This window comes from Schistocerca nitens, chromosome 1 (assembly GCF_023898315.1).
Source record: "Schistocerca nitens isolate TAMUIC-IGC-003100 chromosome 1, iqSchNite1.1, whole genome shotgun sequence".
NCBI lineage: Eukaryota > Metazoa > Arthropoda > Insecta > Orthoptera > Acrididae > Schistocerca > Schistocerca nitens.
The window spans coordinates 955,674,689-955,702,352 of record NC_064614.1 but is presented as its reverse complement, the minus strand read 5'-3'; the positions used below and the strand labels follow the sequence as shown (position 1 = coordinate 955,702,352).

At 42.1% G+C, this 27,664-nt stretch overlaps 1 protein-coding gene across 2 annotated transcripts in view; it reads left to right on the top strand.

Moving 5' to 3' along the window:
- LOC126194729 (protein scarlet-like) overlaps positions 1-27,664 on the top strand; it is a 319,991-nt gene that overhangs the window by 236,607 nt on the left and 55,720 nt on the right. The window contains exons 3-4 of one of the 2 annotated variants that reach the window (XM_049932994.1): positions 19,884-20,033; positions 26,907-26,955. In XM_049932994.1, coding sequence (XP_049788951.1) covers positions 19,892-20,033; positions 26,907-26,955 — 191 coding nt within the window. In that variant the 5' untranslated portion in view covers positions 19,884-19,891. Of the gene's footprint in view, positions 1-19,879; positions 20,034-26,906; positions 26,956-27,664 lie in introns of both variants that reach the window. The other variant, XM_049932985.1, reaches the window with a different exon arrangement.

Below are 27,664 nucleotides of genomic sequence, written 5' to 3'. Positions count from 1 at the left end.
CGTTCTAAACAAACGAAGAAACCGCTTGGCCCGTAAGAATCCAGTCTTACCGCTACACAGGCAGGATTGCGGTGCTGGGCCTGGTCCGTCTCGCAATGTATAAACAGTCCTGTTGCTGTAATTGGCATGCCGACACCCTTTGCTCACTTGCTGCCTATGGCTTCCGCAAGTGCTGCACTGCTATTCTCCCAAAGCGACGCCCAAAAAACAGTGGCAGCACTACACATGTAATAAGGTACTGTCGGGCTATTTGTCTTCCTTTTAACCATTAACTTGCGTCTATCCACATTCAAAGCGTGCTGCCACTCATTACAGCAAGCGATAATTTTGTCCACGTTTACTTTTAATCGTCCAAAGACGGTACTTTACTGTGGACTACAGCATCATTATCGAACAGTCTGACAATGCTGTTGATGATATCTGATAAATATTTTGTGTGTGTTATAGAGATCTTATTACGTTTCCTTCGGACAGACTCGACGTTTACCTTCCTTCCTGTTTAATATTAGTCGAATAGCATGAAGTGCTAGGTTTTATTAATCAAATATCGACCAAGTCAATCACAAATCTGAGAAGGTACTCCGTATGGTCGTCTCTCGGTTAGTACTCGTACTAAACGTTGTGGAACGCCCGGAAATGTTGGCTCCAACTTGTTAGTCCATTCAATAACCTCATTGTATTACGCTCCTCATATTTACATCTGTACTCAAAAAAGAAGGTTCAAATGGTCCTGAGCACTATGGGACGTAACTGCTGAGGTCATCAGTTCCCTTAGAACTTAGAGCTACTTAAACTTAACTAACGTAAGGACAGCACTCACATCCATGCCCGAGGCAGGATTCGAACCTGCGACCGTAGCGGTCGCGCGGTTCGAGACTGTAGCGCCTAGAACCGCTCGGCCACACCGGCCGGCAGTACTCAACAAAACTGTTAATTGTGAGGCAGAGGTACGTCTATCAACTGAAACACTTTCTCTAAGCTTTAATAGAGTCAGTATGGAAGAAACCAATTAAGCTGCAATTACACGGAGTGATATCAGTGAAAAATCGTTCGGAAATGCTGAATCTGCAGTGTAAGAAATATGTTTCGACAAATGAAAATTTGTGCCAGACCGGGACTAGAACCGGAATTTCCAGCTTGTCCCAAGCAGCCTTTCGTATTCGACAGTCGAGCAGTTTCAACAACAGTAGCCCCAGCTCCATTCCCAATTAAAACGGGTAGGAATCTACTTTTGTTAGTAGCAGCTAATGCCCAATTCACATCTGGAGACCATTCGTACCCGTTTCCCTAAATAACGCCATGTGACATCGTTGTATGGTATAATTTTTATAAAATGAATTTCATATCCGAGCACGGCTTGATTCGCAACGAAAATCACTTTCTGTATTCATCTGGGCCCGCTGCGTCTTTTATGTCACATAAGGACACTGTATACAATGCCCTTATGTGACCACCTGATGTAACCTGAAGATGGCAATCATACAGACATAGGCCTATTGTAATAAACAATATAATCGAACACAGCAACGTCTTGGACTCATAGCACATGTAATGAAAAATACTTTTTTTCATGGATCGGTTAAAAATTGATTTCGCCCATCTTTTTCCTTCCTGAACACTTTTATGCAAATCCAAACGACATATAATTACCCGAATGTTTTGGCCTATTGACGAAGAACGGTAACATAAAGAAGAGAAACACGTTGCTGGGAACTCGCACAGTCCTTCTACTTCGGTTGGGAGAGAGGTAACTGACTCAGTTCTCCGAGAAAACAACCGTGGGAGCACGATAGTGTGGGATAGGGTGCAATAGGCTATGTCTTACCTAGCTTCACTCGTGCGGACAGCTTATGAACTCGAGTGAGATGAATCGGTTGGGAACACTGGTTGACAAACCTGAAAGTAATAATTTCCCACTCGCACACCTCGGCTGTGATGGGAATGGGTCATTAGTTAATGGTATCATAGTTACCCTCACCTTCACACCATCAGGTTGCTGCCGGCCGCAGTGGCCGAGCCGTTCTAGGCGCTTCAGTCCGGAACCGCGCAACTGCTACGGCCGCAGGTTCGAATCCTGCCTCAGGCATGAATGTGTGTGATGTCCTTAGGTTAGTTAGGTTTAAGTAGTTCTAAGTTCTTGGGGACTGATGACCTCAGATGTTAAGTCCCATAGTGCTCAGAGCCATTTGAACCATCAGGTTGCTTGCGGATGATGTAGATGTAGATTAAAGCAGTAAATGCTGTGATAATAGGGTACGCGTTTTCCGTGCCACCGTGTTTTTTAGAGATAAAGTGTGCAATATATTCTATCAGTTACTACACTCCTGGAAATGGATAAAAGAACACATTGACACCGGTGTGTCAGACCCACCATACTTGCTCCGGACACTGCGAGAGGGCTGTACAAGCAATGATCACACGCACGGCACAGCGGACACACCAGGAACCGCGGTGTTGGCCGTCGAATGGCGCTAGCTGCGCAGCATTTGTGCACCGCCGCCGTCAGTGTCAGCCAGTTTGCCGTGGCATACGGAGCTCCATCGCAGTCTTTAACACTGGTAGCATGCAGCGACAGCGTGGACGTGAACCGTATGTGCAGTTGACGGACTTTGAGCGAGGGCGTATAGTGGGCATGCGGGAGGCCGGGTGGACGTACCGCCGAATTGCTCAACACGTGGGGCGTGAGGTCTCCACAGTACATCGATGTTGTCGCCAGTGGTCGGCGGAAGGTGCACGTGCCCGTCGACCTGGGACCAGACCGCAGCGACGCACGGATGCACGCCAAGACCGTAGGATCCTACGCAGTGCCGTAGGGGACCGCACCGCCACTTCCCAGCAAATTAGGGACACTGTTGCTCCTGGGGTATCGGCGAGGACCATTCGCAACCGTCTCCATGAAGCTGGGCTACGGTCCCGCACACCGTTAGGCCGTCTTCCGCTCACGCCCCAACATCGTGCAGCCCGCCTCCAGTGGTGTCGCGACAGGCGTGAATGGAGGGACGAATGGAGACGTGTCGTCTTCAGCGATGAGAGTCGCTTCTGCCTTGGTGCCAATGATGGTCGTATGCGTGTTTGGCGCCGTGCAGGTGAGCGCCACAATCAGGACTGCATACGACCGAGGCACACAGGGCCAACACCCGGCATCATGGTGTGGGGAGCGAACTCCTACACTGGCCGTACGCCACTGGTGATCGTCGAGGGGACACTGAATAGTGCACGGTACATCCAAACCGTCATCGAACTCATCGTTCTACCATTCCTAGACCGGCAAGGGAACTTGCTGTTCCAACAGGACAATGCACGTCCGCATGTATCCCGTGCCACCCAACGTGCTCTAGAAGGTGTAAGTCAACTACCCTGGCCGGCAAGATCTCCGGATCAGTCCCCCATTGAGCATGTTTGGGACTGGATGAAGCGTCGTCTCACGCGGTCTGCACGTCCAGCACGAACGCTGGTCCAACTGAGGCGCCAGGTGGAAATGGCATGGCAAGCCGTTCCACAGGACTACATCCAGCATCTCTACGATCGTCTCCATGGGAGAATAGCAGCCTGCATTGCTGCGAAAGGTGGATATACACTGTACTAGTGCCGACATTGTGCATGCTCTGTTGCCTGTGTCTATGTGCCTGTGGTTCTGTCAGTGTGATCATGTGATGTATCTGACCCCAGGAATGTGTCAATAAAGTTTCCCCTTCCTGGGACAATGAATTCACGGTGTTCTTATTTCAATTTCCAGGAGTGTATATTTAAAAATTGTGTTCATGTACACATTTCACCACACGTAAATGGAAACGACGCAGAAATAGCGTTTTCGGAAACATGCATACTTTTAACAGTTGTATGCCTGAAATCTGCAACGGTAGCACAAAAATATGGAAACATTACGATAAATGCTTGTATTGCGTATTGTGGGTATTAAACCAGGGACCTAAAAACGATGGAGAGGCTTTGTCTCACCGTAGCCCTCAGTGGTTCACATCCCCACAACAGACAACAGCAGTCCACCCACGTCACCGCCGCCCCACACCAAGTCCAGGGTTATTGTGTGATTCGGCTTCCAGTGGACCGCCGGGCGGATTCGTGCCGGGACCGGCACGCCTTCCCGTTCGGGAAGCAGCGCGTTGGACGGTGCGGCTAGCTGGGTGGGCACCATAAATGCTTGCTTGAACATAAATGCCGATGCCAGCCAAGTCTGGAGGTTGCGCTTCTGTATTTGGCACCAAGCGGCACCTGTACAATGTCCTCAGTACTTTGCGTCGGTCATGATCAGAACAGTGTTCTGTATAGTTGTGAGTGTATTATGTTGGAGTTACGTGAATCCGAACGTTGGCAAATTCTTGATGTCGTATGGTGGCTGTTCCCGTATCCGACGGAGCCGAAGAGTTTGGTATTTCAAGAGCCACTGTTTCGAAGATATACGCCGCATATAGGAAAGCGGAAAAACATCCACTAAGTCACAACGCGGAGGAAGTGTGAAGGACGGTCGCTGAAGAGGATTGTGACAAAAAATAAAAGAACGACAGCTGCAGAAGTTACTCCAGAACTGAATGTCGCACTTGCAAACCCTTTAGGTATCAAAACAACACAATGAGAGCTCCATAAGCTGGGAATGCAGGGCGACTTGGAATTACAAAACCCCACGTCAGTGATGCAAATGCCCAAAAATGAAACGCGGTGCCGAAGCAACAAAACCTGGAATATGGAACAATGGAAGGAAGTCGTTTGTTCAAAAAATGGTTCAAATGGCTCTGAGCACTATGGGACTCAACTGCTGAGGTCATAAGTCCCCTAGAACTTAGAACTACTTAAACCTAACTAACCTAAGGACAACACACACATCCATGCCCGAGGCAGGATTCGAACCTGCGATCGTAGCGGTCGCGCGGTTCCAGACTGTAGCGCCAGAACCGCTCGGCCACCAGCGGCCGGCGAAGTCGTTTGTTCATATGAATTTTTTGTGCACTCTTTCCAACTTCTGGCCTAGTTAATGTCCCAAGGGTGAAAGATGGCGGGGGTTCGGTAGTAATTTGTGCAACTATATCGTGATATTCCATGGGCCCAGTGATTACACTGAAAGGTCGCAAAACTGCGAACTGTGATCAAGCTGTGTTCCAAGAAGACAGGACTGCTGTTCCCGCAGCTCGCTTCGTCCAGGATTGGTTTTGTGAGCACAAAGATGGATTCTCACATCTCCCGTGGCCACCAAAGTCACTAGATCTGAATATTATTGAGCCTTTCGGGTCTACCTTGGAGAGAAGGGTGAAGGATCGCTATCCACCTTTTTATTGTTCTGTATTTATCCATACAGAGGCGACTGGAAGCTGTTCTCAATGCAAAGGGTTTCCTACACCGTATTAGGCACGGCGAAGGCATGTGTCTTGGTGTTTGCACATTTTTGTCCAACCCCTGTATGTCTGTACGTGTAGCGATCAGGCTGAGAGATCCTTCTCAATACTGAACACGATGAAGAAAATTTAGAAGCACAGTGATCGAGACTATAATGAGTGCATTAACGATGCTCACTGAATTTTTTTCTTCAAAGATTGACAAAAAAAAATACTTCATGTACAAGAATTACACTTTGTCTCTGTAGTGCACAGGTGACACGGATATTATTTTACACCAACTGATTTCATTTTCTGTTCCATTTTGTAGTTAAAATTGTTTGTGTTTCATATGAACTTCGTGAATAATTTCATATGCAAGGATGATTTCGAATTGCTGTGTGACCACCAGTTGTACAAGTCACGAGCCGATACTAACAGCAGTATCTTAGATTATTGAGGATGTTGGCTTAGCAGGTATAAGTAGTGTAATGTCCCTACGTAATATAATACAGGGTGTACACAAAGTCTGGGAACACTTTCAATTATTTAGGCCTATTGCACAAGAACTAAACATTGTACAGATGTCATACATATTGCATTTTGATGAGAAATGCAAACCATGAGTGACCCGACCCGGCAGACGTCAATACAGTAATCGAATTCTTTGCCATACCCGTCCCAGCACGGCATCTCCGACTGTGGCAGTCGCTTCCTGTATTCTCCCCCGGAGCTCTGCTACATCACATGGTAACGTGGTAGAGGCGGTACGTACACCAGATCTTTAATGTGCCCCCTCACAAAAAAAGTCACATGGAGTGACATCTGGTGATCGGGGAGGCCATTCTATGAAACAGCTGTCCCCTTCTGTAGCACTGCCGATCCATCAATGCGGCAGCTCCGTGTTCAGGTACCCACGAACTTCACGATGAAAATGGGATGGAGCCCCATCCTGCTGAAAGATGAACGGAGAGTCCGATTGCATTTGAGGCATCAGTCATTGCTGCAAAATGTCCAAGTAGGAATATCCAGTGACATGCTCTCGCCGAAAAAGAATTACCCGTACAGTTATCGACGTGACAAGTCACACAAAACATTAACCTTTGGGGAATCACGCTCAAATTCAGTGCATTCGTGTGGATGCTTTGTACCCCAGATTCGACAATTATGCCTGTTGACTTTCATTAGTGTGAAAAGTGGCTTCGTCGCTAAAAATTAATCGATCAACAATGCCATCCCCATCCTCATCCAATTGTTGCAACTGTGAATAAAACTCAAAACGCTTGTCTTTATCGTTGTCATTGAGCTTCTGCACTAGTTCCAATTTGAATGGTTTCATAGACAGCTTCTGTCGCAGGATTTTCCACACTGTCACTGGAGCCATTTCGAGTTCATGGGATGCACGACGCACTGATTTCTTTGGCCTCCTTATGAATGTCTCTCGTACGCGCTCCACATTCACTTCACTCACACTGGGACGTCCCTTCTCTTTGCCGGGCACAAGCAACCTGTCGTAACGAATTTGTTGTGCCATTGGTAAATGGCCTTCTTTGTTGGTGGCTTCTTACCGTACCAGGTTCTAAACATTCGTTGAACAGCTGTAGCACACTTGTTTTTGTCGACCTCCAATACGCAGAAAGAACGCTCCGCACCTGAACTCCCCATGTCTTGCGACTAGCGCTGACTATCGGCAAATTACCAAACTAAGTTGTGGCGGTATTCACGAAAAAAAAAAAAAAACTTTCAGGGTTTCTCTTCAAAATGACGTATGTATATCTGTACAATGTTTGGATCCTGTGTCGGACTTTATGTACACTCTTTATTACCGTAATATTCCGGCTGCGAGTACCAGCGATGATGCGCTGCCGTAATTGAGGCGGCAACGCTCTTTGCTGTGAAAAAAGAGTATCTATGCTGTTTGCAAGTGTTTGGAGGTATGGAGTGGCTATTGGAGATTTTTTTTTGGGGGGGGGGGGGAGGAGCCAGATAAGTTTGCATATAGACGTAATTTGAAGTGCAGAGGAGATACAACTTGTAATCCCAATTATCAAGAATAAAAAATTTCTCTTATGAAAAAGAAGGTAAATATCGTCTACGAACTTTTATTCGATGGTGGATCACCGGACCTACATAAAAACTGTTAGTGTATTTAGCAACACAGTGCATAGTGATTTCTTCGCGAATTAACAATACTGGGCGAATCTGCTACTATCACGGTCCGTACGACGCGCAATATTTCGCCGTCAGCTTGAGTGTTGAAGACGTTCCCTAAGCGATCAGTTTGTTGGGCACAAGATACCACATTACCACTGTTGTTCTACCTTGTCATTCTGAAAGTTTTTCCAGAAAATATTACGGAGACTGTGAGTACTTTAGCTGCCAAGAGAGACGGAGTCTTCATCGCGTGTTCTAGCAGTTTTCTCAGACTTTGCCTGGCGTTCTCTGAGAACCAGAGAAACGGAACTCTACAAGCGCCAACTCATCATATACTTAACCCATTCTCTCCTTACAGCAGCCACGAAGAAAACATAATCATCGATAGTCTAATTTTTTTCCACAGATCTTTATCTTAGAAAAGTAAAAAATTTTAAAATGTATGCATCAAGGCAAAAAAAATAAATAAATAAATAAAATAAAAGAGAGTTTAAATGTAGTACCTGTCTTATCTGTGCCAAAGTCAGAGGTGAAGTTTTTTTTTTTTTTTTTTTTTTTTTTTTTTTACGTAGCAGTTCATTTCAGTTGGTGAACAGGTCGGCAAAGGACAGGAATAGCTACTCGATCAAATCGATAGAAAACCGATATAAAACAATAACAAAGTGCGAAAGACATTTCGAGCCAACTTCGGTCTCAGACATAAAGCCGTTATTTTCCGTCTGATCCATATTTGTTAGTGGTCAGAACTCCACAGACTCTCAACTGTCTTTAGCAGTGCATTTGGAAACCCCGACATACCTGTCAGCTATCGCATATTCATCAGACTGAGGAAGCGAACGCGGCTTTGAAATGAAAGAATGAATATCAGTTATCCTCTTACTTAAGAGGATGTGGTGTTAGGAGATGGTAACTGCATAGAGTGTTCAGGCGATTAGACCTGTATGTTAGGGACAGACAAGGGAAGAGAATGTTCAAATGTGTGTGAATTCCTAAGGGACGAAACTACTGAGGTCATCGGTACCTAGACTTACACACTACTTAAACTAACTTATGCTAAGAACAAAGGACACACACACACACACAAACACACACACACACACTATGCCCGAGGGAGAACTCGAACCTCCGGTGGGATGGGCCCCGCAATCTGTGACAGGACGCCTCAAACTGCACGGCCACTCCGTGCAGCTAGGGGAGGAGAATACGAGTGCCACAACGGTGTTTCGTAAGCAGGTGTCAGCTGCCTCCGCGCGTGCATGTGAGGCTGTTCGTGTCGCCAGCCAAGCAAACAACTCAACGCTCGCTGTTGGCGGTTCGGGTGACAAGGTATCGTGCACGCGACCAGCCCATCCCCTGCAGTTCTCAAACCCTTTCATCGCTGGTGGAATCACCGTGAGTAATCCATGCTCGAACATAAATGCAGATGCTAGCCAAACGTGCAGGTTGCACTGTTGTATTTGACCTCGAACGGCACCTGTGCAATATCCTCAATGTGTTTCAAGTATCAATCGGGGTTAGGAACATTGGTTCAAAATGGTTCAAATGGCTCTGAGCACTATGGGACTTAACATCTGAGGTCATCACTCCCCTAGAACTTAGAACTACTTAAACCTTACTAACCTAAGGACATCACACACATCCATGCCCGAGGCAGGATTCGAACCTGCGACCGTAGCAGTCGCGCGGTTCCGGACTAAGCGCCTAGAACCGCTCGGCCACCGCGACCGGCCTTAGAACAGTGTCCTGTGTAGTTGTGAGTGAATTACATCGAACATAAGTGAATTCGAACGTGGACAAGATACTGGAAGAGAACTCCATGAGCACAAAATTGCAGGGCGAGCCGAAATTCTAAAGCCAGTCATCAGTGATGCAAATGCCCGAACAGGAAACATGGTGCCGAAGCCATGAAACCTGGACTATGGAAGAAAGTCATTTGTTCGTCGCACACTGTTTGCAATTTCTGGCCGAGCTTACGTCACAAGAGTGAAATATAGCTGGTGTTCGGTGATAATTTACGCAGTAATATCGCGGTATTCCATGGGCCCCACGGTTTCCCTGCAATGTCGCATTACTGCGAATGATTACGTGACAATTTTGGCTGATCAGGTCTATCCCATAGTGCAATGTTTGTTCCCCAATGGTGATGCTGTGTTCCAAGACGACACGTCCCCTGTTCACGCACCTAACATCGTCCAAGAGTAGTTTTGTGATCACGAGAATGAATTTTCGCATCTCTCCTGGCTACCCCAGTCGCCATTTCTCACTGTTATCGAGCTTTTATAGTCTACTTTCGAGAGAAGGGGTGCTATCCACCTCCGTCATCGTTACCTGAACTATTTGGTACTGTTCTGCACGAAGAATGGTGTAAGATGCCCTTGAAACCATCTAGAACAAAATGACTTCCAAATTTCTTGCCGAACTTTCGCAGATGATGTGACAATACTAGCAAAAAAGACGATGGCAATTAAACCGATCGAAACTCTCAAGGAATGCACTGAAAGAGATGGGCTCCTAATTTCCTTCCAAAAACACCAAGTACCTTGTTCGGAACAACCTGCTCAAAAACTGATCACAAAAAACGTAAAAATCGAGAGAGTTCCATTATCAAGCACTTCGGCGAAGTCTTTGAACCTACAGGAGGAAAGAAAATGGCACTGAAAATTGGATCGCAGAACTTAGGAGAGCTTCCGGTAAAATCTACATCTACAACAAAAAATGTATGCCCATACACAGAAAAATGAACCACTATAACATAGTTATCAAGTCTTAAGTCTTGTACGTCTTGTACGCTAGCGAAACGCTTATAATCTACGAAAAAGGTTATGAGGAACATATACTAAGAGAAGAAAGCAAAGTTCTAAGAAAGATGCTCGGTCCCAAGAGAACAGAAGATGGACACAGACTATAATCACGAAAACAACTGAAGAACTGTCGAATCTCGTGACGGAGATAAGAAAATAAAGATTGAAATTTTATTGGCATATCCACAGACCTCCAGCAACAATACTGACACACAAAATTGCGTCGAAATCATAGCTTGAACTTAGCAGGTCACATAGAATTTAGAAAAGGTTCATATAACCCCATCAGACATTAACAGAAACTGAAAAAAATTGCCAATGGAAGTATTTTCAGAGAATGAAGTCAACACCACACCAGGAACAAAATGGACTGAAGAAAGAAAAGCACGGAGAGAAAATGAGAGACGCTTGGAAACTCCGAAGATTGAAATATAATAGTTTTCCGTGCTCCGATAGCGTTCAATCGCCCATAACAATAATAATAATAATAATAATAATAATAATAATAATAATAATAATAATAATGAAGTTCCTAAGCTAAAAGCTTGAGCATGGATGACCAACGGAACCCTGTAGAAGGAAAGTGAAGGACTGGTTTGTGCTGCACAGGAGCCAGTCATCAGAACTAATACCATCCAATACAGAATCGAGAAATCAGCATAAGATACAAAGTGCAGATGACACAAGGAAACTAAGTAAACAGTGGGCGGCATCTAGAGCTGTTGCAAAAACATCGCTCAGACTCACTACAAGCAGACGCCCAAGGCCGTGACTCAAATGATTCACTGGAACTTATGCTAAAAGTACGAGGGGCGTTTGAAAAGTCCGTGCGAAGCCCGAGAGATGGCACCACCGGCGCGTATCGAGGTCACGTTTAGTTAGTAGCATCTTTGGAAAGAAATAACACGAAGTTTCAGCCACATTGGTCTATTTCTTTGTGTTTGGCATTCGTGTGACTCAAGGAAGTCGAGTGATTGTCAAAAAATGGACGACAAAGAATTTCGTGTGGTGATTAAACTTTACTTTATGAAAGGCAAAACGCCGCAGGAGACTAAAGAGAAGCTTGATAAACATTCACGGTGACTCTGCACCTTCGATTATAACAGTTTATAAGTGGTTTCAAAATTTTCGGAGTGGCCATATGGGCACAAGTGATGCTGAACGTTCTGGACGACCTGTGGAAGTCACGACTCCAGAAGTCTTTGATAAAATCCATGATACGATGATGGATGACAGAAGAGTTAAGGTGCGTGAGATTGCTAGTGCTGTGGGCATCTCGAATGAAGGGTACATTTGAACATGAGAAAGCTATCCGCAAGATGGGTTCCTCCATAGCTCACGCTTGACCAAAAACGGAATCGTGTGAAGTGTTGCAAGGATGGTTTTCAGCTGTTCAGGAAGTATCCACAGGACTTTAAGCGTCGTTTCGTCACTGTGGATGAAACATGGATACATTACTATACTCTTGAGACCAAACAACAATCTAAACAATGGGTTATCAAGGGAGAATCTGCACCAAAAAAGGCGAAGACCATTCCTTCAGCCGGAAAGGTTGTGGCGACTGTCTTTTGGGATTCGCAAGTGATAATCCACTATCTGGAAAAGGGTAAAACTATTACAGATGCATATTATTCATCGTTATTGGACCGTTTGAAAACCGAGCTGCAAGAAAAACGCCAGCGATTAGACCACAAAAAGTCCTTTTCCAACACGACAATGCACGAGCACATACCTCAGCAGTTGTGGTGGCAAAATTATTGGAAACAGGATTCCAACTCGTTTCGCAGCCCCCTATTCTCCAGACTTGGCTCCCCCACCTACTATTTGTCCCCCAATTTGAAGAAATGGCTGGCGAGACAAAGATTTAATTCAGACGAGCAGGTGATTGCAGCAACTCATAGCTGTGTAACAGACTTTGACAATTCCTATTATTCGGAAGGTATCAACAAATTAGAACAGCGTTGGGCGAAGTGTATAAGTCTAAAAGGAGACTATAAAAAAGGTTTACCTCAAAGACGTAAGTAGTTTTTTATTTTTGCACGGACTTTTCAAACGGCCCTCGTACTATCTGCCGGTGGCAAAGAAGTAGTGGGAGCACAGTCCAGAGAAAATTATCGAAAACGAAACTGGCAAATTATTGTGGCACTTCCGACTTCAGATAAATACAATGCTGGAGTACAGTCGCTAAACATCACATCTGTGGAGGAGAAGAAAATGTGGATTATTGACGTTGTCGTCCCAGGTGACTACAGAATCGACGAGAAAAACTAGAAAAACATACCAGGTACAAAATCGGAGTACAGTGACTGTGGCGTTAAGCCAGAGGAAGCGGCCCTAGTCTTTGTGGGAAGTTGAAAATCATTGCCACTTATGAAATAGCCGTTTGTAAACTGTAAAAAGCTATATTACTTCTGTCTGAACGAATTATTTGCTGCTACGCAAAGCATTCCAAGACGCATGGGAAGAATCCAATTAGAGATAAGATATGAACAACATAGTGATCCCATTTGTTGTGTTGACTGTTATAAAAAATAAATAATAACAGTAATAACGATAATATATAGAGTATCTTATCAAAAGTATGTGGACACGCTTATGTAATGCGGGAAGTGACCACCAGATGTCACGAGAGACAGATCCGTCAGTATGAAAGGAGGCGGGGTGTATTGTGTTGTCAGCAGAGAAACAGTAACAGCATAACTGGTCGGTCAGGAAAGGACATGCCATTCGATTGGTAAATTTCTAGTAAGAACTGATGCTTCTACAACCATGCTAGAACCGTGTGGAGGCGCGAATGAATTGTGCATGCTTCAGCAGAACGCTTTGTCCAGCTTCCTTCTTTCTCTCTCTCTCTCATACACACACACACACACACACACACACACATACACACACAAGAAAAACCAACGCTGACGGGATTTGACTAACAGAATTTTTTTTTATCCTTTCAGTGCTTCCAGTCAATATAACCCGAAAGTGTTGCATGTTGAAAAATAAGAATTGGCTTCAAACGTTCAGCATCGAATAAGTTGTGGCGTTCGCTGTTTTATTCAGTGGTTTGGTATTTAACTCATTTGTAAATGAAAATAATAATCTTATTTTATTACATTGAGTAATTACTAAATAATTTTTGTCCCGGCTAAAGATTTGGTCAAGTTGCTAACTCCAAGTAAACGTCGTGTTAAAGTGTTGTCTGTAAGTTGTGTAAGTGTCACTAAATCTCAGTTCATACAACAGATTCTATACAACTATTGATTATGATGGAAACAGTTATCTTCAGCAAAATCATCATTAAAACCACCGAATATCAGCTGCGCACAACACTGACGTATGTTACCTGAAACAATATTCTTCGCAACTCGTGCTTAATTAATTTCGGCTCCGTGCATCAGCTAGAAAAGTTTGTTATAACAGTCGTACAATGAGCACTGTTTTTAAAGAACCAATCTGATTCGAATTATTTTCATTAAAATGAGTTCGGGACCACCGGCGCACATTTATTTTTACACATTTGTATTACGTTCGGCATTTTGTGTCTGCAGAGTTGGGTAATTTGAATTTGCCGCTGGGATAATTGTTGAGATGGCGGCAGACAATTGATAGAGACTTTCTATTGTTAGAGCAAATAAGATAAGTATTTGAAATGGTTATTAAACTTTACTTTCGTATTGTGCACTATTTAGACTTCATCAAGCAAACATTTGATTTTTTTCTAAGGAAAACACAGACAAAAAACACGATACAAATCGCTATCATCAATGGCTGCTCTCCTTGCAGCGGAAAAAAATAATTAACACAGATAATCCTTATTGAGTGAGGAATTAAAGTTACAAATAATTATTCACTCATATTTATAATAATAATGAACTCTATTCTCAAGTAATAATTAACAAATAATTACAATTTCTTAACAGACCTCAGTTTGATATGCGTTCGCAACCTACAAAAGCCATCCAACAAAAGGTAAAAACAAAAGAAGACAAACGCAGATCATAAAATGAATTTACAATTATCATTGTCTTTGTATGATACACATCGATATGTCCAATTACATCATAAAATATTATATAAATAATTAATATTTATCATCGTTTTCACTGTTTTCTTATATGTCGAATAGATAATGTTTATAACTGTTAGAGGCATAATTTCCTCTCGTCGCACTGTAGCTAAAATTTATCTCGTGGATGTTACAAAGTGTTGCGTTATCCAGAGAAAGAAATGTTAAATGGTCATCAACTTAATGTAGTTTTTGAGGGTTTTCATGAGAGGCCGGGGAACTTCTTTGAATATGTTCGATTTCGATGCTGTAGATACTTTGAACTGGAACTTCGGACTGGAGTCATTATCTCCGATAGCAAGAATTCGAAGCCAACCTTGCCGCCTCTTATGTAGCGTCTCTGTATTTTGCATGTTCCTTCGGAGTGGGTGGCCCAACAGGATGAGGTATTGCTTCGGAATCACGAGTACATCTATTAAACAAAATACTCCCTATCATATTTAACTTTAAACCACATAAACACATACCAAAGATATTAATTATCCCAGTACTTGCACTTATTTCTACAATTCGTCTTTGTCTCAGAATATACCGGCTGCGGCGACAGTTGCTGCTAGCAGAGAAGACATCTTGACCACTAGAATGGCGTGTGTGGTTGTGTCTAGCTGGGTGTGAAATCACGCTTGTGCACATATCGAGGAAGAAATGTATACGTGCACGGGTGCCTCTTCTTACGCATGAGGCAAACACAGGCGCAAGGCGCACCGGTGTAAACGCATCTTTTAGCTGAGTCTTTATTTCTTAACCATTGTTGCACAGTAGCCCCTTTTCTAACAATTTTTCTTCGAAAGGTCAGAGAAAAATGTAGCTGTATCGTTGGTGTCGAACAAACTTGATACAGTTATCACTGAAATGGGCGACCACCTTTCATGTATAGCTTAACGCATAGTGTGAACCAGAAACAGGTCGAGTGCGTGCACCGACTTAACCGTTAGACGGCAAAACTGCCCAGCCTGGGTGTGGCCTACAAGCTGCTTTGCACACCTGTTTGGGATATTGCCGCTATCGTGCCGCGTCCCCACACTAGGAACACATCGCAGAAGCATTAAGCGAGAAAACACGCGGGACAGAGTTTATACGATTAGCAGATAGATAATAATCCCCTACTTACACAACAATGGCGATCTGCTGTCAGCAAGGGCATCCGGCAACGAGAAAATAATGGACGAGTTGACGATGAGCGGATGCTGCAAAATGAGACAACAGCATAAGAAGAGGAATGACGAAAGGGAAACAGAATTACCGAACCGAGAGAGGCCTTAGGAGTCATCTCGTTAGAATTTTCCGATGCAGTCTCATTTCGGCTTATATAATTGTCGGTGTGACATTCGTCAACGGTTTAAAGGTAAGGATTATGAAAATATGATTACTAACTTTTACATTTTTCGATCATGTCCTTTTTCGTGTATGTGTCACTTGTCCACATATCTGAAATCTGTTGCTGACTATAAGCCGTACCCTATCGTCCGATTTATACTTTAACAATGCACAGTAAGTAAATATATGAAAATATGTGAACTTTTACAGCAACCATTCTTAGTATCCTGAACCGAAACAGCTAAGGTACTGAAATGTATTACTTCAGAGTAGAAGGTTCCACTCCTATCACGAAAAGAGACAAAATTTTGCCTTCTTAGACTATTCTGCCCTTTCTCGTCCAAATGACTTATCAGTGAAAAGTCATTCCTCTGAGACACAATACACACATTTTAATGTCGAAACCTGAATTGATTCGATTCTCAAATAATGTCCAACTGTTGACATAGGTGTGCAGTGTTTCATGCAACCATCACGGCGCTAACCACTGTATTTATGATAATTTTAAGACTCGTTTTCTCTCGCACAGAAACATCCGTGCAAATGATTGGCAAAAGGCCACTTGAAGCTCAGACTCACAAGACGTTTTCGCCTTCGACAACGAAACCAAACGCTCGTTGGCGAAGGCACGCTGCGGTCTGCCAATCTGAAGACCGGCGCCTGCGAGTATACAACACCCACGGGCATGTGCTTTGCGTGTAACATGACCACCAGTCGCGGCCTTCGTCACCTGGATTCCTCCGAAAATGGAAGCTCAGTTTTTTATACGAATGAACATCTTACGCCTTGCCAAGTCTCTGTGCAATCCTCTAGCGGTGCAAAGGCATGTTATTTGTCTGAATCACAGAGAATTTCCAGAACTTGACAATAACGTCGGAATGGTCCCTCCCAAAATGGACGAATGCCTATGCCTTCCCTATACTCGTATCTTGAGCCGATGCTCCGTCGTTAACGATTTGAGTAACGATAGGACAAAGTCTAATCTTTCTTCATTCTATTTTGTTAATACCAAGGAAGACACTGCTTTAAACGGTGACACTAGCTCTTTCGTGACGAACATATGTGCTTTATACCATATTACAAATATATGTCGAGGGTTTGTTTTTTCTTATGATTTACGTGTTTCACTAATGTAGAACTACAGAAGAACAGCGTAGCAGATTCAGTTGCACGTTTATTTGATAACAAGCTTTTTTCAGTTATTACATAATCATCTTTAGTAGAAAGTATTAATAAGGTATACTTTCAGTGCAAACGCGAGAAACGTAATTTTGAGCATTACTGTGGTGATAATAACGGCTCACATTAAAAAAAAAATTGTGTTCTTGAGGATGTTTAAAAGAGAAAGTCCGAAAGAGGAAGTCTAAAAGCATATTTATTTTGTCGAGCACTGCACTGTCGATGTTTGATCTCTACTGCTGAAATGTTCAGAATTTACCATGTGCAGACAACAGCTTATCATCGCATTTTAGTGACATCTGCTCTTTATACATGTCATCCAGGAAGCAATTTATTTGTCGGCGAGACGCGCATTAGAAAAACAATAAATAATCCCCAATGTCAGCAGAATAAATTATAGCAAAAATACAATGGGTGTCGTTCCTCTACCTCCGAGAACAATTTCTCATGTTGTTGGTACGCGTATTCCTGCCAATGTTGTTTTCTGTTCGTAATATCAATCCATCGTTGTAGTATTTATATTTATTTTATTTATGGGAGAGAGAAAGCAGCAATGAAAGAGAAAAGGAGATGGATGAAGCCAATAGCAGTGGGAGCAAACGAGAGAGGTGGTATTGACGGCCTATGAGAGACAGTGGCAGTAAAATGGAAACAGAGATGGATGGATACAGTAGCAGAGGGAGCAAAAGAGAGAGGAGACAGTGGAAATTACAGATGGGTGGAGACCCTATATAGGCTTGGGCGGTCCGGACCTCCCAGACCAGCGAACTTTAACATATAGGTATAGGGGGAGGACAGAATATGGACCGAAATTTTAAACTTGTGGGTATAGGACAAAAAATATGTTGGGCCCCCACAAATTTTGAGGTGCTGAGGTATAGTGGAGACAATGGCAGTGGGTAAAAAGACAAAAGGAGACAGTGTAAGTGAGAGTGGAGAGAGTGGTGGTGGGAGATACTGCAAATCAATGGGACTAAAAGGAGATAGCGGGGGAGAGATGTATATAGTGGAAGTGAGAGGGAGATGCTGAGTATAAAGGCTTAACTACAAAGAGAAACTGGCTAAAAGGATTTAGAATGTTGTGTTAAAAGAGCGCGAACGCCAAAATTTTTGGTAAGGAATGTGGAGAGAGGGTTCAGGCTGCCGGTTCCCCACTTTTCTGTCAGAGTCTTTTAAAGAGGAATATATTTGCTTTTTTGTGCTCCAACAGGAGAATTTTTCCGCTGATATAATTGTACTTTAATTGAAAAAACATGCAAAACCAATGGTGTGTTCTGATTGTACTATACTCACATTTTTACTTGATTTAATAAAACATGGTGAGGCTGTGACGTGATCAAACTGCATCTTAATGAATCTTTTTCCAGTCCATGTACCTTCATAGATGATTGCACTTTAGTGTGCTGTGTCAGTGAAGATTCTACTGTTTACACGTTTCGTCTGTCTGATGTGTGATTAAAGTTTTGGTGGTATGCATAATTATGTGCTGTTATATCTGGTGAGCTTTGTTATTGCCGCGGAATTATTTGTGCCCCCTTTGCAAAATTAGTTTCAGTGGGGCGTAGCAATATTTCTTATGAATGATATGCACATATACATCTTACGTTATGTTTTCTTCTGTTGTATGTTCTTTGATGCACCTTTCAAATTATAGGTTTGTTATTATTGTAAAACGAGTAATTAGTTTTATCAAATTTATATCGATATATTACAAGTTTAGAAATTTGCGAGACCGGGCGCAAGTGGTTGGCTAGTTTCATTGTGCATCCCTTCTGGAATTATTAAGTGCTGTTAATAAAACACGGTACTTGGTTAAGGGCCCACGTTTACACAACCCCGTACCAAATTCCATTTCCACTGAAATCCTGCGCCAAATCTTGGTTTTCGATACCCGTGCTTTGTTTTATAATATTTTCTGATGTATGGTCTTTGGAGGTTTTACACTGTCACTTGCATTCAGCGTTTTTGCCGCGGTTTTTACCTTAGTTTGTTCGAGGACTGTGTTGTCTCTTGTTCTAGTGCCATGTCTTACAGCTGTTTGAAGGCTCCCTTTTCCTGTATAAAACTCCATTCTGAAACTTTGAGAGGGATGCATAGTCTATATAGAAATTATTTCTACTTCTAGTATTTCGGTTGAGAATTGCTGAGTTCATCCTAAGCTGACTCTTGTTATTAGCCACAAATACCATTAAGGTGTACATGTTTCGGCAAGTGGTCGTGGTGGCCGAGCGGTTCTAGGCGCTGCAGTCCGGAACCGCGCGACTGCTACGGTCGCAGGTTCGAATCCTGCCTCGAGCATAGAGGAGTGTGATGTCCTCAGGTTTAAGTAGTTCTAAGTTCTAGGGGACTGATGACCTCATATGTTGAGTCCCATAGTGCTCAGAGCCATTTGAACCATTTTTCGGCAAGTAAGTGAAAGTTACGTCCCTGAAGAGGCCCCTGATACATTTTCAGTTGTCATCATTACATAATATTGTTATTGCACGCTTCTGTAGAACAAATACTTCTCTCACTTTAGCTGTAGTGCCCCAGAAGATTATACCATTGGATAAAACGTAGTGAAAGCATGTGGTGTGCTAGTACTCCCGCCTGCATGTCTACTCGGTAAGAGACATTTTTGAGTGCAAAGCAGGCAGAACTGAGCCTTTTGGTTACCTTAATCTCGTGCTGGTTTCACCAGAGTCTGTCATCAGTCTGGATGCCCAGGAACTTCAAAATGGCTCAAATGGCTCTAAGCACTATGGGACTTAACATCTGAGGTAATCAGTCCCCTAGACCTAGAACTACTTAAACCTAACTAACCTAAGGACATCACACACAACCATGTCCGAGGCAGGATTCGAACCTGCGACCGTGGCAGCAGCACGGTTCTAGACTGAATCGCCTAGAACCGCTCGGCCGCAGCGGCCGGTCCAGGAACTTCACACATAGAGTGTCATCCACTATATGCCCGTTGATCTCTACTTTTGGTACATGCAAATCGCTTTTTATTGCTTCAAATACTGCACGAATGCCACTAATGGCTGCCGCTTCCTCTGTTGCAGGCAGCGCGCCACATGGAACTGTCGATGGGGTTCAACAAGGTGAGCGGAGTGACCTTGTCGTGGGAGGAGCTGTCGGTGTGGGTGCGCCGGCGCCGTCAGAAGCAGCCCTTCTGGAAGGGCCTCCAGTATGACCGCGTGCAGATCCTCAACAATGGTGAGCTATCTGCAGACCTCTCTTACAGTGCGCTTCACGTCAGAAGGCGGCCCAACTATGACGCGTCCTGCGAATCCTCCTTCACTAACCGCTGACAGCCAATGTCATTTACTCTTCTTCCGCCTGCCTTGCTGTGAGTTATGCGGGGCGGCGATAACTGCTGTCTTCCAGACTCCAACTTACCCGTTCATTAGCAGAGACTGGACTACAGATGGTACCCTTAGATGTCTCTCCATTGAAGTGCGCACAAAAAATGTAGCCTGTGCTGCATAGGCCAGATGGTAAAGGGGGGGGGGGGGGAGCAATGGTATCAGAGGGGGTTAGGTCGCTTGCGGCTGTGGCGCGGTAGGGGAGGTGCTAGTGACGGCAACAACTGAATGAAAACAGACGATACAGTCGCTTGCTGGAAAACATTCGACTACTTCAGTTGCAGTTTTAAGGTCTCTGTGAACGATCAACCGAGTGAGGTGTCGCAGTGGTTAGCACAATGGACTCGCATTCGGGAGGACGACGGTTCAAACCCGCGTCCGGCCGTCTAAATTTAGGTTTCCTGTGATTTCCTTAAATCGATTCAGGCAAATGTCAGGATGATTCCTTTGAAAGGGTACGGCCAACTTCCTTCCCCAACCTTCCCCAATCCGATGGGACCGATGACCTCACCGTTTGCCCCCCCCCCCCTCCCCCCAAATCAACCAACCAACGATCAAACTTATTTGTCAAATTTGCTATCCCTACCCACGGTTTCTCAAAGAAGCATGCTCAGATACCAACTAAGTTTAATAACAGAGACTGAAAATACCGCTTCAGTTGTAAGCACTCCGTCTCCAGGCCACAAGTGGCCCATCTGGACCATCCGACCGCCGTGTCATCCTCAGATGAGGATGCTGATAGGAGGGGCGTGTGGTCAGCACACCGCTCTCCCGGTCGTTCTGATGGTTTTCTTTGACAGGAGCCGCTACTATTCGGTCGAGTAGCTCCTCAATTGGCATCACGAGGCTGAGTGCACCCCGAAAAATGGCAACAGCGCATGGCGGCTGGGATGGTCACCCATCCAAGTGCCGGCCACGCCCGACAGCGCTTAACTTTGGTGATCTGACGGGAACCGGTGTTTCCACTGTGGCAAGGCCGTTCTACTTCAGTTGTAAAATGCTTTTTATTTAAAAGACGACCAGTTTCCGGTTCTTACATGCCCATAAGCAGGTGTTATACTGAAAATAAACAAGAGATCGGGGCTAATAATAGTTATTACAGGCAGTAGTAAACATAAAAAAAACTGAGTTCCATATAATATTTTTGACACCTTGCAAGTGAATCGATATTTTCAACCTCTGCTATAATACTCAGGTGCAGACGTTTCTCCAACGGGATTGTTTGTAAGTTTAATAAATGTAACCTCACTTTTAAAGCAACTCTCGTGCTGTGTGTATCGTGTCATGGAGTATTTTGACACTATTGGAAATAGTTATCAGTTTCGACAAAGCATTTCTTGCAATGAATTTAGCACTGTGGATTAAGAAGAAAAAGAAAACAACACACTGGTCCAGGGAATGGCTGAAATTGACAGAAAATCTGCTAAAGGAAATGTTACCGAGATTTCATTGCACTCCCAATTTTATGTTGTGTGTGGAATACTGATTTATTTCTTAACGCCTTTCAGTATAATATATGGCTAGGAAACACGCAGCACTTCTACCATTTCGATGACTTCTAGTGCTCTATTGTTTTGATCCATATTCTGAATAGTGGAAATCCACACTGTACTGAGGTAAACTGAAATGAAATCACTTTCTTGCTAAACATGCGTGGCGAAATATCAATACGAACAACATCCAACATCTTACCAATCAGCCATTAAACAAAATTTTTCTTAGACACATCAAGCAAACACTAACTGCCAACTAATTTAACAAACTTTTGAAATTTGACAAATTGATTGTGTCAACAGGGGCCTTTAAGTATCAGCTGAATTATTCATTCATTCTTTTCAGTGAAGAAACAATCGATTCAGTCAATTCATTTATATTCATTTATTTATGTCAAGAGAAAGCAATCTGTAGGAGCAACCGAATCAAAATAATCGATTCAGTTTTGTGTAGTAATTCTTCCTTTTCAAAATAAATCAGTCTTATCTGTTGGTTCAACCACGTATTTGTTCTCCCTTTGGGTGACAGGAAAGTTCCTTTTTTTAAAAAAAGAAAAAAGAAATAGTTCAGTCGGTAGAGCAATTGCCCCCGAAAGGCAAAGGTCACGAGTTTGAGACTTCGTCCTGCACCCAGTTTTAACCTGCCCGGAAATTTAATAGATTGAGTACAATAAGACTTTAAAAAACAAAACAAAAAAAAAAACTGTCGACAGCGCCCTTCAAAAACTTCTAGATCCTGAAAAGGAGCGCCGTTACAATGTTACCGAAAGGGTTATACAGGTGAGTTAATTTTTGAGTCACAAATTTGGCGTTTCGCGGAAAGAAAATAATGTAACCTGAACAATGGCAGTTTTCTGAAATGCATTGAAATGTTACGAAAATTTGATCCAAGTATCACCGAAGACACAAGAAATTTTGATGAATGATGCAGAAGTGTCACGAATATGCCGACATATCTCGGAGACAAAATTCAAAATGAAATAATTTCTGTACTTGCACCCCAAAATGAAAGTCACATTTTAAACTTATGCCGAACATTTTTCAATTTTAGTTGAATGTACTCCCGATTATTCACGTATGGAACAATCGGTATAATCATTAGATTCGTTAGTTTCAAGAAACACTACGACAGTTGGAAATAAGAGGGCACTTCTTAGCTTTTTGTCCAATTTTTTATGCTACTGGCGCCGGTTTGATTTCTTTTATTACAGAAAGGCAAACAAAACATAATCTGAATATAAATAATTTAAACACGCGCTGTAAAAACAATAGGTTGCAAAAACGACTGTTGAAGCTAAATCCATGGGCTTGTTACGTACCATGTGCTGCCCATTGTTTAAATATAATTGTTAACGACGCAGCTAATATAAATTACTAGGTACACTACATATGTTTTCAGTATAGTGCAAGAGTCGTACAATTATTTATGGATTTATTTAAAAAATGCATTACTTATTTAACTTTAAAACCATTGTCTGGGACAAGTAGAATAGATGCCATAAGACAGTTGCATAATAATTTACCAGAGATTTATTATACTTAATACGAAATAACTAACGCTTCTTCTTTTGATCAAAAAGCAAATGGTGACGCGCAATGTCTAGCAGCCAAAGCATGTATGTTTTGATTTATTAGCCCAATTTATGTATCACGATGTATTGACGTAAGTAAACTTCGTTAGTAAAATGCTTCGGTCAAAAAACGTGAATATGCAGGTCGCCTTTGAAGCTATACCAGATTTATGAAACTTTTTGATCGGCTGTCGAACGGTCTTAAGATTTGAAATAGCTGTAAATAATGCAAAAGAAATTACTGTAAAATTAGTAACAGAAACTGGACGAGCTTGAAACTTACAGACCCAAAAGGCTCCGAAAAACTCTATAAACTTTTGATTATCAACATAGAGGCAGGCACCTCAAATGGACTCTAAAACATCTTTCAAAGTTAACATTTATTTTTACCTTTTAAGGCAGGCTAAAGATTTTATTTGTTATTTAGTCACAACAAAGTATTTAGTTTTTTTGTTTAAATTCAGCGATGTTCAAGATTAAAGCCGGTTTACGACTACTTGTAATCATTTATGGAAAAGACTTTCTATGTCAGACATCGATGCCGAATATTTGTGCGAAGAAATTCTGTCACGTCGGTCCCTGTCTAAAAATTTAGACAATGACGTAACAAAAATTCTGAGATTTATATTTTTAAATAATAAGACAGTCATATGTCCTAATTTCACGTTTTCATTACGAATTTTAATAATGATGCCAATCGTAGCAAGCGCAGAAAGATTAATAAAAAATTACTTGCACTCAACATAGTAAGGAAAGTTCAACTTTGCCCTTTTGTAGAAGGGAAAATTTTAGATACCGCTTTAACTAGATACTCACGAGTTTATTAAGTACTTCGCAAGAAGAAAAACTAGGAGGAGTTGATACTGTGTAACTGTGTTCAGATTTTGTAAAAGCTTGAGATTCTTCAGTTTTAGTTTTTACTCACGTTAAATATTGAAATATAGATACATGATAGTAAGCGAAAAGAATAAAAACGCAAGAAAGACAGCAAGGGACGTTTTGCTCTTTACATATAGAACATAACTTTTTTATTACTTTCTGCTAAAAATCAATTGAGATTTATAATATTTGTCATGGTTCTATTAATACGTAACACTGTGAAACATTACAGGTATGGCTAAAAAAGCAAAGTCCAATTAATATACAAAAAATTAAATCCTTAATCTCCTATAATTTGTATGTAAGATAGGCCTATATTAGCAGGACATAATAAATAATTGTTACGTAATATGGATTTTCTTTTTGACATCTTTTTCCAAATGGTAGTCAACTGGTTCAGTCATTTACAAAATTGAAGAGGTGAATCCTCGGTGTTGCACACATTGTTGACCATCATTGGCTTGCCACTGATTTCCTTGCCGGTGCTGCTTTATGACAGAATGCTTTATCAAGCTGATACAAACCAATCATCATTCCCAGCTGTTCCTCTACTCTGCATGGTACACTGTACTGTAAAATATGTTCATATCATTCTGAATTTAGTGTTTTCTTAAGTACAATATGGGGACCACATCTGAATCATGAAAAGCACCCCCAATACCATAACACCATCTCCTCCATACTTCACTGTTAGCACTAAACGTGAAGGCAGGTAATGGTCTCCAGACATTTGCCAAACTCAAACCCTCCCGTCAGATTGCCACAGCGTATAGTACGATTCATCACTCCAAATTACTCATTTCCAGTCATCCACTGTTCAGTGGTGTCGCTCTTTACATTAACTCAAGAATCACTTAGCAATGATACTACAAAAAAATGAAATGTCATGTGGCTGTAATGTGTGTCTGATGAGGAGTTGCTCAAACATTACACAAAGTACTTTATTCTTTTTAACTTTAACAGGCATTACACTAGATGGACTGCTGGTAGCACTTTAGAACTTCTTAATAATCCCTTCTACTGATTTCATGTCATTTTCTTACAACAACCCTCCACAATGCTCGATGATCCCTGCCCATCAATACATGACATTTGCCTACCGTTGATTTAGCTGTGGATCTTTCTTTGTATTTATCATTCACATTTATCACCAACAGTTAACCTGGCTAGCTTTAGAAGGATGGATCAGGTACCAGTAGCGTATATTATTTTGGAAATATTAGAACACTGAAGATGTAAGATGATTTATGTTGTTTGAACCTCCATTTGATGTTTTTAGAATGCCACATTCTGTTCTGTCTATAGTTGGGTAATAGTTACCTGACACTTAGCAGTACTTTTGCCAGCTTTCAGATGTGTAGCACTAACAGCTGCAGGCAAAAACAATAGTCATATGTATAGCTGCAGCAACACAGGCATTACCATAGAGATGTTTACACAATCACATTACATGATAGGTTGATGTAGGTGCACAAAGCTGCCGGACCCAGCCCACTGCAACCTCCAGGGATTTTCTTATACCGACTCGACTATACGACACATCGAAGTGCACCCACTGACTCGCTACTGCACATGAGCTGTGTTCATTCTTTTCAGCTGTGAACAACAGTACAAATGAGTTAAGTAGACTACAGAAAACCTAAATCTGGATAGCCATATGTAGATTTGGACTACTGTCCTTCTGAATGTGTGTTCAGTGTTTTGAGTGGCCCTTAGATAGTCAGTATTATTGCTCAGTATTTCAGGATGCACAGTAGTATTAAATATGCATGGGTTAATTGACAGGCTCTGCAGTAATATTGAGAAGATGAAATACTTTAGAAATATATTGACCTACCTGAGAAATATTGTGCTCTCTGAGAGTAGTATTGATGATATTCTTGCCAGCTGCTCCATGTGCTTTACAGTGTGCGCTCTTCTGTTTATCTGCTACAAAGAGTTCAAAACAAAAAGAAAGATGATTCACCTTAGATTTGATTGAAACATGCAAATTCTTGGGACGTTAGGACAGATGAATACAAAAACCTGGAAAATTAAGAATTATTCTTCTAAGCTGTTGCGCATTAAATGTAGAAAGCAGTCCTCAAGCTACAAGGGAAGATATTATTTAAAATAATTATCTAAAAACAAACCTAAGGGGAACCATTTCAGTAATGAATCAGATACTCGACCATCAATGTGTAAAAAATTCTGATAATCATTTGTCCTATTCAATCTCAATTCTTTCAACAAGTTTTGAGAAGTGAATTGTTGATGCTCTTTATACAAATCTTTCTTCCACCTTCTTTTTCTCCTTCTGTTTGCAACAAAGGAGAGCAGTTACCACGGCGTCAGCATCTTGCATCATTTTGCACCAGACTAAATAATGCACATTTTAATTGAACAGTCTACGGAGAACTTCAGTAATATTGCAAAATATTATTGTAAAATAATATTGACCATCTGGGGACCACATTACTACTGAAGCATTTTGCTTGTCTGGACCACAAGAATAATACTGGAGAGAGAGGATACCTATGATTGTACACATTTTTCCCCTTTCTGTATGTAATTGCACTGTGTTCAAGGGTAGTACAGTTTTATTCATTGTTTTAAGCAGCAACACATAGTAATGCTGTTTTCTCTCTACCGCCACACTTTTAGTAGATGCCTTCCCATCCACAATTCAATATTTCATTGTGCTCGAACCGTCTTCTGACGTGAAGTGAATGATTTCATAATTATATGGAGCTATCTCTGCATGTTCCATTGACTAACAGTAGTATCTTTGTCTGTTCGCAGTCAGTGGCATTGCTAAATCTGGGACTTTGTTGGCAATAATGGGCGCCAGGTATGTATAATGAATAGCTATAACTACTCCTTTGCATTGCCAGCAAGCAGAGCATTTTCACACCCTATTTTATTTTTGTTTCATCCATCCAGATCCATATTGTTTGTGATAAGTCTAAACTGTTACAAAATAAAGGTTGCTAAGGCATGGGCCTCCTGGTGTCTTGACTGTTGATGTGGAGGCAGTCTGTCAGGTCCTAATAGACTTGTACTTATTACATAATTTTCATACATTTATAGAAATGATTGACAGTGATTTTACTAAACAACAGATTTAGAATTACTGATCGCTTTAGCAGTCATTATGCAATACAGATTTTTTGTTGTTGGGCTGTTCATGGGAAATTATACTGTTTCCTTCTTAAGGAGACAGTTTCAGCACTGTCCTACAGTCACAGCAGATGCAGAAGATTGCAGAACAATGCTGAAATAGAATTGATGATATGTCCTTTCTCACTTCCTCATGCACTCCTCATTGAGCTGCAGAAAGAGACATTGCAAGTACAGCAACACAACACAGAATTAAGTTACTCTGCTTCTTGCACAATCATGTGCTATGTTACTAAACAACAATTGTAACAATATTATGAGAAGGAAAGTTGTTACTCGCCATATAGCAGAGATGCTGAGTCACAGATAGGCACAACAAAAAGACTCTTACAATTAAAGCTTTCAGCAGCCATGGACCTTCGTCAACAGTAGAGACAGAT